The sequence below is a fragment of the Mobula birostris genome, chromosome 21 (assembly GCF_030028105.1).
Source record: "Mobula birostris isolate sMobBir1 chromosome 21, sMobBir1.hap1, whole genome shotgun sequence".
NCBI lineage: Eukaryota > Metazoa > Chordata > Chondrichthyes > Myliobatiformes > Myliobatidae > Mobula > Mobula birostris.
In genome coordinates, this window is record NC_092390.1 from 13,776,569 (window position 1) to 13,797,844 (window position 21,276).

The following is a 21,276-nucleotide window of genomic DNA, read 5'->3' on the forward strand; positions in this document are numbered from 1 at the left end:
GGCAGAAGGTGGGAAAAGCCCAAAAGCGTGTACGACCAGGCTCAAGAACGGCTTCTATCCCACTGTTATCAGACTAATGAACGGTAAGGTTGGCTCCTGACCGTCACAGACGACCTTGTTGTTTATCTTGCACCTTATTGTCTCTCTCTCTGTGCTGGACTTCCTCTGTAGCTGTTGCACTTTATTCTGCATTGTTTCTGTTTTACCCTGTTCTATCTCTGTGCTCTGTGTGAGGATTTTAACTGTAACTCTTTAATTTGGCAATCTGTTATTTCACCGTGTACAGCCACAATGCACTGATGTGATGAAAGGATCTGTATAGATGGCGTGTAAAGTAAGCTTCTCACTGTACCTCGGAACGTGTAACAATATAAAATAATTTTTCACAGTTCATGTAAGTTTATTGTCTATATAGGGACACACTCAGTGGCCACTGGAGTAGCTCCAAGAGTGGAATCCGGTGTGGACTTCTCCTGCTGTGGCCCACCCACTTCAAGGTCGGACGTGTTGTGCGTTCAGAGACGCTCTTCCGCACACCACTGTTGTGATGGATGGTTTTCCCAGTTACTGTCACCTTCCTGTCAGCCTGAACAGATCTGATCTGACCTCTTGCATTCATGAAGTGTTTTTACCCACAGAGCTGAGGAAGTATAGAAAGTTGAGGCGTATAGATAGGGTAAAATGCAAGCAGGCTTTTTCCACGGGGGTTGGGTAAGACTGGAACTAGAATTCGTAGGTTAAGGGTGAAAGGGGAACCTGAGGGGAGGAAACTTTTTCACTTAGAGGATGGTGTGAGTGTGGAATGACCTGTCAGTGCCAGGTGCCAGTTTAATTGCAGTATTTAAGAGAAGTCTGGATAAGGAACTGGATGGGAGGGGTATGATCCAGGTGCAGGTCGATGGGACTGAGGAGAATCACAGTTTAGCATGGACTAGTTGGGCTGAAGGGCCTGTTTCACACCATGACTCTGGGTCTCGGGAAAGGCTACTTGACCCAGGGAGTGTCTGTACTTACAAGGAACAATGTGGCTCAGGTAAATGATCAGGGGACAATTTTGTGGTTCAGCACCAGTTCAAGTCCCAGACTGGAGAGATTCAACCTGTGTAATAAATGGGGGTGGGGAAGAAGCATTGTTTATGTTTAGTTGTGTAGAATTGTTGAGCAAACATTGGCTGGGAGACTGTGTAAACTCAGCTGCTCCATTGTATATTCACTTGGCAGATGAGGTTCCATCTGGAGAAGTGTGAAGTGATTCACTTTGGGAGGAACTTGAAGGCACAATACAGGGTAATGGCAGGATTCTTCGCAGTGTGGAGGAAGGGTGGCAACTTGGGGTCCACATCTATAGATCCCTCAAGGTTGCTGTGCGCCGTGATAGGGTTTTTAAGAAGGCGTATGGCGTGTTGGCCTTCAGTATGCAGGGGATTGAGTGCAAGAGTTGTGAAGTAATGTTGCAGTGTTCAGTTCTGGTTGCCTCATTGTAAGAAGGATGTGGAAGCTTTAGAGAGGGTGCAGAGGAGATTTACCAGGATGCTGCCTGGATCAGAGAGCATGTCTTATGAGGAGAGGCTGAGCAAGCTGGGGTTATCCTCCTTGGTGTGAAGAAGGATGAGAGTATTACTTGATGGAGATGTACAAGATAATTAGGGGCACAGATAGAGAGGACAGCAAGCCTTCCCTCGAGGGCAGAATAGATAATGAGAGGACATAACTTTTTACAGTGCTGTAGAAAAGTATAGGAGAAGTTGTAAGAGAGAGGTTTTTTTATTTACACAGAAAATGGTGGGTACATGGAACACACTGCAAGGTATGGTGGTAGAGGTAGACGCATTGGGGAGATTGAAGAGACTCTTGGACCCAAGGAAGAATGAGAAATGGAGGGCTGCGTAGGAGGGAAGGGTTAGATTGATCTTGGAGTGGGTTAAAAGGTCGGCACAACGTCGTGGGCTGAAGGGCCTGCACTGTGCGGTAGTGTTCTATGAAAGGGATTCAGTGTTATGTGTGACAGAGCATGACTTAGCATGGACATTACAGATTACAGCAGGGTTCTGTTCTTCTGGACACAAGCAACTGCAGATGCTGGAATCTGGAGCATGAACAAGAAGCTGCAGGAACTTAGTATTCAGGCAGCATCTGTGGGGAGGGATGGACAGTCAGTGTTTCAGGTCAAGCTGCTTAATCTGGAGTGAGAGGAGTGATTGCATATTAAAAAGTGAAGCCCTATGCTTCACCTCTGTACTGGTCATCTCCCCACTATCTCTCAGTCTATGTGAAGGGTCTCGACCTGAAATGTCAACTGTCCATTTCCGTTCCTGTTGCCTTTTTGTAACACAAATCAATGCCCACGCAGCAGAAGATGCCTATAACCCTGCAACATCTGTCAGGCCCATGCACCAGGTAACAGAATGCTTATATCGAGGTAAGGGCCGTACATAAATTGGGTGATCATGACATGGATGGACCTATATGTTACTAGTGGATAGACAAATTCTTGACTCCATTATGTGTTCTGAGGAACAGCTTCCTTCCTCTCTCTCATCCCCCCACCACGCCGTGAGACTGCTGAACTCCCAGGTGAAGATGAAGTACTAGTATCTACTGTTATACCGTTTACTTTTTAACATGTGTCATTAATGCACCTTATTATTTGTTAATTTATTTGTGGTAATATTACTTTGTGTGAGTTGTATGTACTGTGTGCATCTAGATCTGGAGAAATGTTGTTTCGTTTGGCGGTATAAATGTGTACAGTTGAATGACAATAAACTGAACTTGAACTGAGGTTGTGAAAGTCAGTAGACACTCAGTGGTCGTACTAAGCACCTCCTGTAACTAATAAAGTGCTTACTGAGTGTATGTCGTGGTATTCTTCTGTAGTCCATCCACTTCAAGGTTCAATGTGCTGTATGTTCAGAGAAGCTCTTCTGCACACCACTGTTGTAATATGTGGTTACCTGAGTTACTATCACCTTCCTGTCAGCTTGAACCAGTCTGGCCATTCTCCTCTGACCTCTCATATTAACAAGGTGTTTTTGCCCACAGAACTGACACTCATTGTATGTTTTTGCTTTTCACACCATTCTCTGTAAACTCTAGATTGTTGTGAGTGAAAATCCCAGGAGGTCAGCAGTTCCTGCGATACTCAAGCTACCCTGTCTGGCACCAATAATCACTCCACGGTCAGAGTCACTTAGATCACGTTTCTTTGCCATTCTGATGAAAGTCCAAAAAGCAACTGAACCTCTTGACCATAGAATCATAGAAAAGTACAGCACAGAAACAGGCCCTTCAGCCCATCTAGTCCATGCTGAAGCATTTAAACTGCCTAGTCCCATCGACCTGCACCAGGACCATAGCCCTCCAAACCCCTCCCATCTACGTACCTATCCAAACTTCTCTTAAACATTGAAATCAAAACTGCATCCATGACTTGCGCTGAGAGCTCATTCCACACTCTCACGACCCTGAGTGAGGAAGTTTCCTCCCACGATCCCCTTAAACTTTTCACCTTTCACCCTTAACCCATGACCTCCTGTTGTAATCCCACCCAACCTCAATGAAAAACGTCTGCTTGTATTTACCCTATCTATACCCCTCATCCCTATCTATACCCTTCATAATCCTGTATACCTCTATCAAATTGCCCCCCAATCGTCTACATTCTAGGGAATAAAGTTCTAACCTGGTCTATCTTTCCTTATATCTCAGGTCCTCCAGTCCCCACAACATCCTTGTAAATTTCTTCTGCACTCGTTCAATCTTACTTACATCTTTCCTGTAGGTAGATGACCAAAACTGAACACAATACTCCAAATTGGGCCTCACTAATGTCTTACAACTTCAACATAACATCCCATCTCCTGTTGACGCCACTTTCAGTGAATTATGGACCTGTGTTCCCAGATCATTTTGTTCTATGCACTCCTCAGTGCCCTTCTGTTCAGTGAAAGACCCACTCTGGTTGGTCATCCCAAAGTGCAACACCTCACGCTTGTTTGCACTTTATTCAATCTGCCATTTTCAGCCCAATTTTCTAGCTATAGTCTTCCTTGCTGTCCACTGCATCCCCAATCTTGGTGTCATCTGCAAATTTGCTAATCTAGTTAATCGCATTATCATCCAGATTGTTGATGTGGATGACAAAAATCAATGGACCCAAAAGGTTCAAAGGTTTATTATCAAAGTATGTATCCCAACACAACTCTGAAATTCTTCTTCACCAGATAGCCATGAAACAAAGAAAGAACATGAAAGTAATTCAGAGAGAAACATCAACCCCACCCTTTGTACAAAAAACAATGGCATCCTGATAATCAACTCCCAAACCCCCCTCACTCCGCACAAAAAAACTAACAGAATGTAACAAAAACCCTCCCCTTGCACAACAAAACAGAAAGGAACAGGCAAAAAACACAAGATATAAAAACCACGAGTCTGAGAAAGTCCACACTTCATAAATGCAATAGTCCAATCCATAACGTAGAACTATAGTAACATCCTGCTTCATCGTCGAAAGAGGGACGCCACACGAACACAGAGAGGCTTACCCGTCTGCCACAGGGAGCCACACAGTGATAGGCCTCCCACAGAATCTTTCTCCGGCAGTGATAAAAAGGCAAGCAGTTCGCCATCCACATTTGCCTTGATGTCTCAATCCTCCTCGATGCTTTAAGCAGTGAAATGGAGTCTAACATCAGCTTGCGTCCTGTCACAAAGTTCCTTTGCTGTCCGAGTATGTGCTCGCTTTCTGGAATCTTCTCGGAGACAACAAAGCATTGGATCGCTTAATTGATTTCCAAACTGAAAATCACAGGCTCTAATAGTTCCAGAAACGCACAAGATGAAAAACGGTTGTAAAATAAGTAAAACAGACATTTTTGTGGGCTATCTGGATGATGTCGACCGAGTGAACGTTGTATGCTGATACCATCTTGACCAGCACCAATCCCTGCGACACCCCACTAGTCAGAGGCCTCCCGTCAGCGAGGCAACCATCTACTACCACTCTGGGGCTTCTCCTGCAAAGCCAATGCCTAATCCAGTTACTGTCTCTTCTTCCATGCTGAGCAGTTGAACCTTCTTGACCAACCTCTCATGCGGTACCTTGTCAAATGCCTTACTGAGGTCCATGTAGGCAATATCCACTGCTTTGCCTTCATCAACTTTTCTGGAAACTTCTTCTTCAAAAAAAAATCTGTACAATTGCTTAGACACGCCCTACCTCACACAAAGCCATGCTAACTATCTGTAATCAGCTCCTGTTTATCCAAATACGCGTATCACCGGTCCCTTAAAGTACTTTCCAACTACTTTCCCACTACTAATGTGAGGGTCACCTGCTTTATTCATAGACCCTTTCTTAAACAGCAGAACAATGGAGGCTATCCTCCAATCCTCCGGTACCTGACCTGTCAATAAGGATGATTTAAATGTCTCTGCTATTTCTGCACTTTCCTCCAACAGGATCTGAGGGAATGCATTGTCCGGCCCTGGGGATTTATCCACCCTGATTTATCTCAAGCAGCAAACACCCCCTCAAATCTGATGCTGATGCGTTGCCTTCCTTCTATAGACTTGGAGTCCACCTTCCGAGTAAATACAGATACAAAAAATCCATTTAAGATCTCTATTAGCTCCATGCATAAATTACCATTTTGATTTTCCAGAGGAGCAGTCATGCCTTGCAATCCTTTTGTCTTAAGATATCTGTAGAAAATTCTCGGGATTCTTCTTCACCTTGTCTGCTAGAGCAACCTCGTGCCTTCTTTCAGCTCTCCTGATTTCTTTCTTAAAGTGTTCTCCTGGCATTTCTTATACTCCAAGTACCTCATTCGCACCTCCTTTTGTTAAGCAGGGCCTCAATATCTCCCAATAACCAAGATTCCCTAAACCTGCTATTCTTGCCTATTATACATGCAAGCTCTGTACTCTCAAAATTTCACTTTTGAAAGCCACTTACCAAGAGCACCTTTGCCAGAAGCCAGCCTGTCTCAATCCATACTTGCTGGATCCTTTCTGATGCCATCAAAATTGGCCTTTCTGCAAGTTTGAATCTCATTCTGCAGACTAGATCTATCCTTTTCTGTAATTACCTTGAATTTAATGGGTTTGTGGTCACTGGATGCAAAGTGTTCCCCTACTCAAGCTTCTGTCACCTGCCCCTTCTCATTCCCTAATGGCAGATCAAGTATTGCACACTCCCTCGTTGGGATTTTTCCTGAACACATTTGACAATCTCTATTCCAATCTCACCCTTTAACAGTATGGGTGTCCTAGTAAATATGTGGAAAGTTAGCATCACCTACTCTTGCAACCTCATGTTCCTTGCAACAATCTATAATCTCTCTACAATTTTGTTCCTCTAAATCCCATAGACTGCTGGGTGGTCTGTAATGTATTCCCATTAATGTGGTCATACTTTTCTTATATCTCAGTTCCACCCATAATGCCTCACTAGACAAGTTCTCCTGCATGTCCTGACTGAGCACTGCTGTGATATTTTCCCTGACTAGTGACACCATTCCTTCCCCTTTAATCCCTCCCACTCTATTATGTCTAAAAGAATGAACCCTGAGCTGCCAGTCCTGCCCTCTGCAACCAAGTCTCACCCATGGCTACGTCATCATAGTTCCAGTTGTTGATCCATGCCCTGAGCTCATCCGCCTTTCCTACGATACCCTTTGCATTGAAATGTATGTGATTCAAAATGTGCAGACATGGTCTGCGTGCTTTGATGCGTTAAGTTGCTGCTCTGTGATTAGCTGTTTAAAGTTCAAAGTAAAATTTATTATATTAAATACGTGTCACCTGAAATTCTTTTTCTGCAGGCATTCTTAGCAAATCTATAGAATAGTAACTGTAAACAGGATTTGTACATATCAGGAACTGTAAATAAACTGTCCACATGCAGATAATAAATAACAATAAATAATGAGCCTGAAATAACAAGTTAAAGGAGCCCATATATTGGTGTAGTTGTCGCTTTTTGTTCAAGAGCCTGATGGTTGAGGGGTAGTAACTGTTCTTGAAACTGTTGATGCGAGTCCTGAGGCATCTGTACCTTCTACCTGATGGCAGCAGCGAGAAAAGAGCACGGCCTGCCTGGTGAGGATCTTTGGTGATGGATACTGCTTTTCTACGACAATGTTTCATGTAGATGTGCTCAACGGTTGGGAGAGTTGTAGCCGCTTTGTACTGTGCCGAATCCAATACCTAACTACTAGACAGGTATATGGAAGAATTTAAGGTGGGGAGTTATATGGGAGGCAGGGTTTAAGGGTCGGCACAATATTGTGGGCTGAAGGGCCTGTACTGTGCTGTACTGTTCTATGTTCTTTTGTAGGATTTTTTGCTCAAAGTCGTTGGTATTCCCATACCAGGTCAAAATGCAGCCAGTCAGCACACTTTCCACCACACATCGATAGAAGTTTGCCAAGGTTTTTGATGACATGACATGCTGAATCTCCGCAGACTCCTGAGGAAGTAGAGGCACTGTCGTGCTTTCTTCACAATTATATTTAATCAAGTAGATATTTGGATTAACAAGCAGGGTACAAATGTGTACAAAAGGAGTTTTATTCTCTCATTGCTCTGCTGCCTCCAACTCCATGTCATCTGCGCAGGTGCTGTCGGAGGCGTGTGTGCGTTGGCGAATGTACTTGGGGAGCCCCTGTGCAAGCTGGAAAAGCTCTGCCTGGCCGGACAGTGGGTAGAAGCTCGTGAACTTCAGTACAGGCTGGTTGAGCCGAACGCAGCAGTAAGTGTAGCTTCATTCTTCGACCCTGTGTTTTCAAATTAGGCATCACTGATGGTCCACTTTGCAGTAACCTGTTGTGTGTCAGAAGGTGCTGGGCTCTGGGCTCACTGCAGGAGCCTGACCACATATCTGAAGGGGCTTCTCCTCGAATTCTGGTTACTCTTCAGCCCAATGCTCCTGACCTATGGCAGCCTGGGGCAGAGGGGAGAGGACCACACCCGGAATCCCCTGCTCGGCTTGGCTCTTCAAAGTCCAAAGTAGATTCATTATCAAAGTACATATGTGTCACAAAATACAACCCTGAGATTCATTTTCTTGCGGGCATACTCAATAAATCCATAACCGAGTAATAACCCTAATAGAATCAAGGAGAGACTGCACCAAGGGATCTGTGGACACAGTGAAGGATTTTTGTGAATGGTGTGCTCCCCTGGGGCTCGAATGTGTGGTAGATAGAAAGAAAAATGAAAACTAGTCTGTTTTGTCAACGTGTATAGTGAAACATTAAAACATACAGTGGAATGTCATTTACATCAAATCATATCGGCTCTGGACAGCTGGCAAGTGTCGCCATGCTTCTGGTACCAACACAGCACACCCACAACTCACTGAGCCTGACCTGTACTCCTTTGGAATGTGGGAGGAAACCGGAGCACCCGGGGGAAAGCTACACGGTCATCGGGAGAACGTACAAACTCTTTACAGACAGTGGCAGGAGTGAAGCCTGGGTTGCCGGTTCTGTAAAGTGTTTCGCTGGCCACTACGCTGCTGTTATTTATGGGAATGTACAGGTTGTCTTAAGGATGGACAGGCAAGGTTTGTAGTTGCTGCTTTTAAGGGTCCGGGGGTGATCTTGACAGGGATGAGGAGAGGAAGATTCTTCTTGTGGGGAATTCTAGAAAACGAGACGGTCAGTGCTTAAAAATAAAGGGTTCATCATGTAGAAATGTGATGGTGTGACTTTCTTTTCTCTCAGACAGTTGTACGCTTTTTGAACTCTCTTGCTGATAGACTGCTGAACATTTACATAGAAACATAGAAAATAGGTGTAGGAGTAGGCCATTCGGCCCTTCAAGCCTGCACCGCCATTTATTATGATCATGGCTGATCATCCAACTCAGAACCCTGTACCAGCCTTCCCTCCATACCCCCTGACCCCCGTAGCCACAAGGGCCATATCTAACTCCCTCTTAAATATAGCCAATGAACTGGCCTCAACTGTTCCTGTGGCAGAGAATTCCACAGATTCACCACTCTCTGTGTGAAGAAGTTTTTCCTAATCTTGGTCATAAAAGGCTTCCCCTTTATCTTCAAACTGTGACCCCTCATTCTGGACTTCCCCAACATCGGGAACAATCTTCCTGCCTCTAGCCTGTCCAATCCCTTTAGGATTTTATACATTTCAATAATCCTCAATCTTCTAAATTCCAACGAGTACAAGCCCAGTTCATCCAGTCTTTCTTCATATGAAAGTCCTGCTATCCCAGGAATCAATCTGGTGAACCTTCTTTGTACTCCCTCTATGGCAAGGATGTCTTTCCTCAGATTAGGGGACCAAAACTGCACACAGTACTCCAGATGTGGTCTCACCAAGGCCTTGTACAACTGCAGTAGTACCTCCCTGTTCCTGTACTTGAATCCTCTTGCTATAAATGCCAGCATACTATTCGCCTTTTTCACTGCCTGCTGTACCTGCATGCCCACTTTCAATGACTGGTGTATAATGACACCCAGGTCTCGTTGCACCTCCCTTTTTCCTAATCGGCCACCACTCAGATAATAATCTATTTTCCTGTTTTTGCCACCAAAGTGGATAACCTCACATCTATCCACATTAAATTGCATCTGCCATGAATTTGCCCACTCACCTAACCAATCCAAGTCACCCTGCATCCTCCTCACAGCTAACACTGCCGCCCAGCTTCGTGTCATCCACAAACTTGGAGATGCTGCATTTAATTCCCTCATCTAAGTCATTAATATATATTGTAAATAACTGGGGTCCCAGCACTGAGCCTTGTGGTACCCCACTAGTCACTGCCCGCCATTCTGAAAATGAGGATGTTTCCAGGGTATGAGAGACTGAGCTGTCTCTGGAACACAGAACAGTACAGCACAGAACGGGCCCTTTGGCCCACAGTGTTATGCCAGTCTATTGTATATGGCTGTGAAGAGTTTATACATTCTCCCTGTGACCATGGGGGTTTTCTCTGGGTGCTTCAGTTTCTTCCCACATTCGAGAGACGTAAATCATCTTATTGCTTGTTACGGTATTTGTGGTAATATTACTTTGGGTGTGGGCTGTGTGCTGTGCACCATGGTCCAGAGGAATGTTGTTTCATTTGGAAGTGTACATGTACATGGCTGAATGAGAATAAACTTGAACTTACCGCTCTGGTTAGCAGGCTAATTGGCCATGTAGTGTAACTAGGTGGCACATCTTTAGGTTTTTAACACAAACAGCGCATTTCGCTGTATGTTTCAACACATGTGATAAATAAATGAATCTGAGTCCACCCTTATTTTAAATCAAGGTCACTTTATCTCCTCTCAAGTCCTTCCATTAACCAGAAGGGCCTGGTACCCTGCTGCATTTCTAAAGATAAAATAATAAATGTACTTTATGATCAATCCAACCTTTCCCTCCTACACAGCATGTAACTCTTCATTTTTCTATCATCCCTGTGCTGATCTGAGAGTCTCCTTGTTTCCTTATCGTATCAGCCGAAACCACCCCCACGCCCCCAGGAGGAGACTGAGAGGTGTATAGAGATCTGAGCGGGCACTGGGTCTTTCTCCCCCAGGGTTGGGTTATCAAAAAGGCAGAGGTTCAGGGTTTGAAGGGAAAGGAGGGGAGGGAGGGAGGGAGGGAGACATACTTGTGTGAAATGAGCTGCCGGAGGAAGCGGGTGCAGTAACAGCGTTTAAAAGATAGTTGAACAAGTACTTTACATGGATAGGAAAAGTTTAGAAGGGATGTGGACCAAATGCGGGCAAATGGAACTAACTTGAATGGGGTGTATTGTAGGAGTTGAGCCAAAGGGCCTACTTCTGTTCTGTAGTACTCTAGGAGCGCAATAACCTCTGGCCTTCCCCTCCTGAAAATGAACATGGAATACATTGAGAGTAAGATCAATAGTCACTTATTAGATATTCTTATATCTTGTAGATTACACGCAAGTTTGGGATCGCAGGCCTCAAGGAAGCGATGGAATGGTTTGGGTATCACGGAGGACCCTGCCGCGCTCCGTTACTGCCCTTGACGGAAGCAGAGAGGAAGGAGTTGCGTGGTGACTTCACGTCCAACGGATGGCTGTAAACTTAGCCACACTGACAATTACAGATTTAGAACTAATTAATCTTCTAGAAACTGCTTAAGAAGTGGGCTTGTTTTGTGTTTTTTTATTGCTGCTGTTCTGTTGAACATTGTGGGCGTGCTTTGTTGGCGCTGGAAAGTCAGACGACACTTGCAAGCTGACAGGTCGTCCAAAATGATAACACCAAGGAATTTAACATTGCTGACCCTCTCCACCTTCTATCCTCCAATGAGGACTGGCTTTGACTTCCTTATGAAGTCAATAGTCAACTCCTTGGCCTTGCTGACATTGAGAAGAGTAACAGGCTTCACAGTCATCTGTGGCAATGAATTCCACAAATTCACCACCCTTTGGCTAAAGAAATTAACTCTTATCTCTGTTCTAAAGGGATGGCCTTCTGATCTAAGGCCATGCCATCTGGTCCTAGACACTAAACTTACATTCTCAATGAAAATATTTTTTCCTATATACTGCAACATGTTGAAATAAAGCAACTGGAAAAAACGTTAAAGGGAAAGAACAGTTTAAATTCTGTCTTCAGTCTCCTGTGCTCCATTAAAGGACATTTTGTTAACAGTTGGCTGCTTATTGATAGTGGTCTTATTCAGGTTAAGAAGTTAGTCAGAATTGTGAAGCAAATTCATTTCCAATTCCTTATTATGTAGACATTACAACACAGTACAGGCCTTTTGGCCCACACTGTTGTGCTGACCTCCTAAACTACTAAGATCAATCTAATTCTTCCCTCACAGAGCCTTTCATTTTTCTATAATCCATGTGCTTCTTTAATGTCCTGAATTTATCTGCCTCTGAACACCACCCCTGGCAGGGTGTTCCATGTACCCTCCACTCTCTGTGTAAAAAACACACCACTGATATCCCCTCTGTACTTTCCTCCAATTGCCTTAAAATTATTCCCCATTGAGTGAGTGAGGGGAATGTTTTTTTAATCCTGAAGAAAATTTACAAGTTTCATTGCTGAAATCAAATAAAGACTTAACAATGCTGTTCTGGTTATTTTAGCCCACTGGTGAAATTTGTTGTACTTCTATCTGTGCTGGGAGAAATAAGGTCCAAAATTGCAGTTACCCTTCTGCAATGGGACTCTGCCAACACAATCTCAGTTTGCTCCTCCTCAAGATCTTTTTTAATTTTGTCAAGAGTTAATGAAGCAGAATTCAGATTAAAGTTGCATTTTGTGTCCTTGAGTGTGGCAGTAAGGTTGTTTTCTCTGCAAGGCACCATGAGACATAGGAGCAGAATTAGGCCATTCAGCCCATCAAGTCTGCTCCACCATTCCATCATGGCTGATCCTGGATCCCACTCAACCCCATACACCTGCCTTCTCACCATATCCTTTGATGCCCTGACCGATCAGGAAATGATCAACTTCTGTCTTAAATAGACACATGGTAGCATAGCGGTTATTGCATTGTTTACTGCCGCTGTCTGTAAGGACCATCTGTCCCTACGTTCTTTCTGTGACCACATGGGTTTCCACTGAGTGCTCTAGTTTCCCTCTACATTCCAAAGTCTGCAGGTTAGGGTCAGTGGGTTGTAGGCATGTTATGTTGGTGCTGAAAGCGTGGCGATACTTGGAGGCTGACTAGCACAGTCCTTGCTGATTTAATGCAAAACAACGCATTTCTCTGTAAGTTTCAATGCACATGTGACAAATAAAGTTAATCATTATCTTTAGTCTTTGATGTATAATTTGGTGTTGTATGTGCCCTGGGACTGAGTGAACAGAAACTGGTATTTACAGTGGAAGGCCTGCGGAGGAAATCTCACTGAATCATCTGATGTATCATTGCCAGCAAGCATCTCAATCCAGTTGTAAACCAATACTGTTAACAATACAATCTGTTTTCAGCAACTTCAGTTAAGGATTTGGGAAGTGGCACTTATAATCACAAGCATACTTGACAGCTCAAGCAGCTTAGATGGGGAGTATGAACACTTTTAACTAACCCACATTGTCCATAGCCATAATTTGGTTGAGGGCAGAGTGAAGAGGGGGAAAAAATAAGACCACAAGACATGGGAGCAGAATTAGGTCATTCAGCCCATCAATTCTGTTCCAACAGAGAACAGAGGGATCTAGGAATAATGGCGCATAGTTCCCTGAAGGTGGAATCTCATGTGGATAGGGTGGTGAAGAAAGCTTTTGGTATGCTGGCCTTTATAAATCAGAGCATTGAGTATAGGAGTTGGGATGTAATGTTAAAATTGTACAAGGCATTGGTGAGGCCAAATTTGGAGTATTGTGTACAGTTTTGGTCACTGAATTATAGGAAAGAGGTCAACAAAATAGAGAGAGTACAGAGAAGATTTACTAGAATGTTACCTGGGTTTCATCACCTAAGTTACAGCGAAAGGTTGAACAAGTTGGGTCTTTATTCTTTGGAACATAGAAGGTTGAGGGGGGAACTTGATAGAGGTATTTAAAATTATGAGGGGGATAGGTAGAGTTGACGTGGATAGGCTCTTTCCATGCTCTGTATCCATTCTCTCTAGGCCTTTTGACAGTTGATAGGCTTCCTTCAAAGGCAGAGGAGGTGGGGTATGCTTTATGACCAACTCCCTATGGTGTGTAAAAAAAAATGTTGCTGTGCTTTTCAATCCTGCTCACCTGAGCTGGAACATCTTCTGATCAAGTGTCATCCATTTTATCTGCGGTGGGAGATTCAGTGATCATCTTGGTAGCAGTATGAGTCCCACCTCAGGTCAGTGTATAACAGGCTCTAGACGAAATGAGCGATGTAATCAACATGTATGAAACAGCACATCCTGATGCCTTCCCCATCACTGTGGCGGATTCATCTCTGAGTCTGACCCAGTACGCTACAGCTGTCACTGACTTCATTAAAATCTATGTGGATAAGTGTGTCCCTACAAGAATATACTGTACATACCCAAATCAAAAGCCGCGGATGAACCAGGTTTCTACTCTGCTAAGGGCTAAGTCTGTGGCATTCAAATCTGGCGACCCAGGACTGTACAAGAAAACTGGGTACGACTCGTGGAGGGCGATCTCAAGAGGAAAGGAACCATACTGAACGAGGCTGGAGGCAGAATCGGATGCACAGCAACTCGGGCAGGGTCTGCAGGCCATTACTTCCTACAAAACACAACCTAAAGGGAGAATAAAACTATAGCTATGAGGACAGTGTGACCCTGTGAGCTCTGTCTTGGAGGACGAGGACAAGTGCCTTTCAAGAGGGTGAACCCTCACAAGGTGGCAGGCCCCGATGGTGTACCTGGTAGAACTCTGAAAACCTGAGTCAATCAGCTGGCGGGGGTATTCAAAGACATTTTCAATCTCTCATTGCCACAGTCATTAGTTCCCACCTGCAGATACAATAGTCTTTTAAGAGTTTCTTAGATAGGTACATGGAGCTTAGAAAAACAGAGGGCTACGCGGTAGGGAAATTCTAGGCAGTTTCTAGAGTGGATTACATGGTCGGCACAACATTGTGGGCTGAAGGGCCTGTAATGTGCTGTAGATTTCTATGTTTCTATGCTTCAAAAGGGCAAAAATCATACCAGTGCCCAGGAAGAGCAGGAAGAGCTGCTTTAATGACTATTGTCCAGTAGCACTCACATCTACGGTGATGAAATGCATTGAGAGGTTGGTCGTGCTAGAATTAACTCCTGTCTCAGAAATTTGCCTATTGTCACAATCAGTCTACAGCGGACACAATCTCATTGGCTCTCCACATGGCCTCGGATCACATGCACAATACAAATACCCAAGTCAGGGTGCTGTTTATTGATTACAGCTCAGCAGTTAACACAATCATTCCTCCGGATAACATTGAAAAGCTCCAGAACCTGGGCCTTTGTACCTCCCTCTGCAACTGGATCCTCAACTTTCTAACAGGAAGACCACAATCTGTGCCAATTGAAAATAACATCTGCACCTCGCTGACAATCAACACTGGCACACCTCAGGGCCATGCGCATAGCCCACTGCTCTACTCTCGCTACAACCATGACTGTTGGTTAGACATAGCTCAAACACCATCTATAAATTTGCTGACAATACAACTATTGTTGGTAGAATTTCAAATGGTGATGGAAGGGCATACAGGAGCAAGATACATCACCCGGTTGAGTGGAATCACAGCAATAATATTGCAATGTCAGTAAGACTAAAGAATTGACTGTGGACTTCAGAAAGAGTAAGCCAAGGGAACACACACCAGTCCTCATAGAGGGATCAGACGTGGAAAGAGTGAGCTTCAAGTTCCTGGGTGTCAGTATCAATGAGGATCTAACCTGGACCCAAAGTTTTGAGACAGCTACAAAGATGGCACAACAACAGCTATGCTTCATTAGGAGTTTGAGGAGATTTGTTATGTCACCAAAAACACCTGCAAATTTCTATAGATGTACCCTGGAGAGCATTCTAACCAGCTGCATTACCATCTGTATTGGGGAGAGGGCGCTACTGCATAGGCTCAAAATAAGCTGCAGGGAGTTGTAAACTTAGTCAGCTCCATCATGGGCACTAGCTTCTGTAATATCAAGGACATATTCAAGGAGCAAAGCTGCAAAATGCAGTGTTCATCCTTAAGGATCCCCATCACCCAGGTCATGCTTTGTTCTCATTGCTATCATCAGGAAGGAGGTACAGAAGCCTGAAGGCGCACAATCAATGATTGAGGAACAGCTTCTTCCCCTCTGCCATTCGATTTCTGAATAGACATTGAAACCACGAACACTACCTACTTTTTATTTTTGCACTACTTATTTAATTTACACACATATATAACTATATTCACCATAGTTCAGTTTTTTTCTATTATTATTTATTGCATTGTACTGTAGCCACAAAGTCAACAAATTTTATGGCGTATCCCAAGCACCTGCTCCCTAGTAATAGCAACTGTATTCACTTCTGCCCCCTGACACTCTTGAACCTCCAGTATACTGCTAGTGCCTTCCACGTATGCACTGATGTAAATATTTATTCAGTTTGTATGCCATTTCCTTATCCCCCAATACTACCAGCATCATTTTTCAGCAGTCCAATATCTACTCTCGCTTCTCTTTTACACTTTATATCTGAAAAAAAAGTATCCTCTTTGGTATTGTTGGCAAGCATACCTTTACATTTCATCTATTTCCCCCCTTATGGCTTTCTTTTAAAATAGTCTGCTTTTGGGTTTTTAAGTTTCACAATCCTCTAACTTGTCAATAAGTTTTGTTCTATTATGTGCCATTTCTTTTGCTTTTATGTTGGCTTTGACTTCCCTGTCAGCACGGTCACTTCATCCTGCCTTTACATCTTCTTTGGGATGTATCCATCCTGCACCTTCCAAATTGCTCCCAGAAACTCCAGCCATTACTACTCTGCTGTCATCCCTGCTAATGTCCCCTTCCAATCAACTTGGCCAGCTCCTCTCTCATGCCTCTGTAATTCCCTTAATTCCACTGTAATACTGACACATCTGACTTTAGCTTCTCCCTCTCAAATTATAGGGTGAATTCCATCATTGGCTCCTGAGGATTCCTTTACCTTAAGCTCCCTAATCAAATCTGGTTCATTACACGACCCAATCTAGAATAAATTCTCTCTCAGGGGGAAATAGCAACAATACTTCTGGTGGTTTCATTTCATCCAATTGTAAAATCTAAACAAATTACATTAGCATCTCTCATCTATTGAAGAATAAAGTTCACATGCACAAAAGATTGGCAAAAAAGTAATTAACAGAGCCCATATTTATTGCATTATTTGAACACACCAGTTTGTAATCACAACAAATATTTAATCGCACTTGAAAAATAAGACCTATAAAAAAAGGCAGCCCATGAAAGAATGTGACATTAATACATTTCCATGATTTAATTGTCTCTCAATAGTTAAATGTGCAATAAAATCCCAATCTCTTCACAGATACTGAAGGTGTATAAATGAATAGTCAAGTAATAAGAAAGCACCATGTTTCACCGTGACCGACAGTTTTCTAAGTTTTGATTTAATTTGACAGTCATGGTTAATAAATCTCCCTGCTTGTTTTACATCACATTGGAACACCAGGTTTAAAGCAGCAATTGCAAACATTAAAAGGAATCCAGCCCTTTTAGAACAATATATTAAAAAATCAAGCAGGTTGTTACAGCTTATGGCAGCAACATAATTGTTAGGGGAATTTTGCAATTCTGGTTAAGTTATAAAGGCGAAGACAGAATGAGATAGTAAAAAGGAAAGATGCTTAGCTTTTTGGGGGTTACAAGTTATAGGCACAATCAGAGACAGACAAATAATTTGAAAGACTGATTGATGACAGTGCAAGATACTGAGCACATGAAGATAGAAAGAAAAGGTGATCGGAATTTGGTGAGAGAGTCACAGTTAAATCTGGTAGAAAGATTACTGGAAATGACAGAGTTAAAAACTACCTAATTCAGGAAGGTACTGAGAGCAATTGCAGAACCCCAAGACTAAAACAACTGGGGTCATCCAATTCAAGAGGACAGCATGGATCAAGACCAAAAGATCTGCCAACAGAGATAAAGAATACATATACAGCAAACGTTATCACTCAAGTTTGAGTCACATTCTACCAGTAAGGTTTAGCTAATGATCTGAACAGTGTTTTATATTGGCTCCATTTTCCATTACATTAATAAGTCACTCATAGGGCTACCACAAAGGTACCTTCTACCATTTTGAGAGCCCATGATACAATAAGAGTGGAGCTTTAGACCAAACACACCAATCACTAATGAGTTAACAACAGACCCAGACAAGAGGTGAAGAAATCCCAGTGTAGACCTTTTGGAACCCATTGTCCAGAGTTACCCAGATCATTCCGTCTACACTGCATTCACCACAAATTATACTTTAAAACCACTCGCATAACTTCTTCAAATAATGCTCTGGGAGAAATTTACCTAATCTAAAACATTCAGTCCCAGATTTTACACTTCACTGCATCGAAAGGCGAAACAAAAAAGGCACAGGAAGCAGCAGCAGCAAAAAAAAAGTTAATTGAAATTAGCGCTTTGTTCAATGTTTATCAAATTCACATTTAAAAGAAGCCTGCTTCATAAAGCTGCCGCTAGCTGATTTACATTCGAGAGAAGGTGCTCTTTTAATATTACCTCTCACTTGCACATATCCCTGCCCAGTAGAATAACGTACTAATTGGCATTCTCATAGTTAAGGCAACTGACTCCCTTTAAAACTTAAATTGGCGCCAATACCAGCCCCTCCTTCAGATCACAGCCCCTTCCAGACTGATGATCAGGCTGGCTCCACCCTCCAATGCAAGTGTTTCTCTGCAACAGGATAGATGAGTTATCGGGTAGACTGGCTTCCAGAGGCCTGATCCATTGATAAGGAGGCAATAGTTTGAATCCCATCACAGTAGCTGCTGAGTTTAAATTGATTAAATAAATCTGGAAACAAAGTTTGGTCTCTGTAATGGCAGCCACAAAACCACTGGTTTTGTAAAAATCAATCTGATTTATTGGCTGCAACAGGGAATGATCCTTTACCAGGTCCATCTGAAGGTCAATCCAGACCCATCAAACATGGTCAATGTTATCTTGTCTCCCTGGATCTAAAACACAGCAAATGCAGACTGTATTTCAAATTCTTTCTTCACTTGGAATATGGGAGAGTAAATAGACAAGGGGAGGGGGAGTGCAGTACAGGATATTATGATAAAAATGAGCAACCAGACTCTAGTCAATAACATATCCAAGACAGTGCAATCACGGCAATGGACTCACATCTCTTTCTCCCCCCCAGTCCTTTACAGAAATATCCCATGGCAAGGGAAATGGTTCAATCTACAAAGCCTAACTTTATGCAGCTCAGTCCACATCACAGGTATGGAATAGCAGCCCAACTGATGGTCCACTGCTAATTAAAGTGATTTTTTTCCTTACAAAAATTATTGATAAAGCCAGTTACATCATTACTTACAGACACAGAAAATATAGTCAACCTGCCTCTGAAGGCAAAACAATCATTAGTGTTTCAGGCTGGAGTGTTGTCAGAACACAATACTGAAGGCTTCCCATTCAACTTGGTCTGGTTTGAGTCTTTTCCAGTGGATATCTTCTGTGGCCCTGGAGTAGGTGAATTCTTGACAGGTCCCTTGGAGGTAAACTGCAACTCCATTTTTAATACAGAGTGTCTCCAGGTTACAAACACCCATCTTGTGGAGATCCATACATATTATTGAGCTCCCATAATATTAAATGCAAAAATGTCTTACATACATACATAAAGATATACATCTTTCCTATGAATGGCAGAATAGTTTCCCCTCTCTCTGCACTTCTGTTAATTGTTATCAATCTTGCAGTTTTTGATGCCATTCATTACAATATCGTGGAGGTATAGTTACCATATTAGGTGATCTCTGTGCATTTTCCAAGATGGAGGAAGTGGATTTACAAGATGTCTGAAAAAGCAGATGTTCATTACCCAGGAGTGGCCTGTGACTCCATCAGGGTAGGCATGAATTGCCAGTACGATTGCCTATGGCTTGATACCTCTGGGTAAATAGCAAATGATGAATCTCTGACTAGAGACCTGGGTAAATACCCATTGTGAATCACTGTGGCTAGAGACCTCTGAGTAAATAGTTCTTGTAATTCACTATGGTGGGAGATCACTGGGTAAATAGACAGAGTGATTCTCTGTGGCTGGAGACCTTTGGGCAAGTGGCCGTTGTGATTTTCTGTGGCTACAGTTCTCTGGGTAAATGGCCAGAGTGATTCTCTGTGGCAGGAGACCTCTGGATAAAAGGCCATTGTGATTTTCTGTGGCTAGAGACCTGGGTAAATGGCCAGTCTGATTCTCCTTTATCAATACTGCATATTTTAAGGGAAATATTTAGCATCACACAAAAGCTGAAGCTTTGCAGCACTGCTCAAGTACTGCAATAAATTGAAAGTGTATGCCCACGACAACACTTGAACACTGCAAGACTAACCTTTGATTTTACTGCAGGCGGGGTCCAACTTTCAGTCGGTTCCAGCAAGCTGCGCCAAAGATACTTGAATCTTGGCTATCGTTCCAATGCTGAGGTAATATATGACAGTAAAACAATTAACCGCAAGGACAATGTAATCTGACGCTTTAGCGCAATGGCAGGGTTCAATTCTGTCACTGTCTGTAAGGAGTTTGTACATTCTCCCCATGACCATGTGGGTTTTGTCTGGATGCTCCAGTTTCCTCCCACATTCCAAAGACGGATGGGTTAGTAGGTTAACTGGTCACATGGGTGTAATTGGGCAGCGTGGGCTCACTGGGCCAGAAGGACTAGTTACTGTGCTGTATCTCTAAATAAAATCAAAATTTTTACAATGGAGAGGGGTGTATGGGGGCAAGTTCTGCTGGAATGCAGGTAGTGATGCTGTGAGGGGAAACTGATCAGACAGTTTCTAAGCCAGGAGTGCTATGCTTGGAACCCTTGCCCACTTCCCAGCAGAGATTGGAGTGGGGCGGATTAGAAATTAGTAACTGGATTTGGTGTAAAGGGCTATGTATGTATCAAGTTATGGAGAAGTGGGGTGGGAGGTTGGATGAAAGTGAAGAGACACACACACACCCTCCCTAAAGCCTTAAAGGAGGGGTTATTGAATGAGATATAGGCAAAATATATCTAGAGACACCAGGAAGAAAACTGGGGTTATGAAAGGCAAGTTCACAAGCATGCAGGACCAGGCTGATAAACACAAGTGATTCTGCAAATGCTGGAAATCTGAGCAAGACACACAGAACATTGGAGGAGCTTGGCAGGTCAGGCAACATCCATAGAGGGGAATATACAGTCAATGTTTCAGGCTGAGACTCTTTATCAGGATTGAATATGGCTTTGCATACAAAGGACAAAGAATGAGGGGGTGGAGAAAGCCAGTACAACAGCTAATAGTTGGCCTGAAGGGGTGACTAACGCTGGAACACACCTCCTACCAAGCCCTGAAGTCAGATCAACACTCCTTTTTGCCTAGGTTATTTGGTTTGGTACCTGTGAAGCCAGATACTGAAAAGATCTGCTTTATAGGGCTGCTGTCTAAATGTTAAATCTTAAATAAAACACAGAGCCATAAACACCAATTTTTCACTTGAACAGTGCTGATAAAGGTTCATTTTAAGCTGAGGTGTGCAAAATTCTATGAGACCTTGACAGAGCGGGGAGGTCAACGACAGAAGCAAAGTGTTATGGAAAT

General features: G+C 43.2%; 1 protein-coding gene across 2 annotated transcripts in view; it reads left to right on the forward strand.

The window, feature by feature from the left end:
- hoga1 (4-hydroxy-2-oxoglutarate aldolase 1) overlaps positions 1–12,771 on the forward strand; it is a 31,930-nt gene extending 19,159 nt beyond the window's left edge. Inside the window, exons 6-7 of one of the 2 annotated variants that reach the window (XM_072239009.1) lie at positions 7,623–7,756; positions 10,926–12,771. In XM_072239009.1, the coding sequence (XP_072095110.1) occupies positions 7,623–7,756; positions 10,926–11,075 (284 nt within the window). In that variant the 3' untranslated portion in view covers positions 11,076–12,771. Of the gene's footprint in view, positions 1–415; positions 2,569–7,622; positions 7,757–10,925 lie in introns of those variants that run through there. The other variant, XM_072239010.1, reaches the window with a different exon arrangement.
- The last annotated feature ends 8,505 nt before the right edge of the window (positions 12,772–21,276 follow it).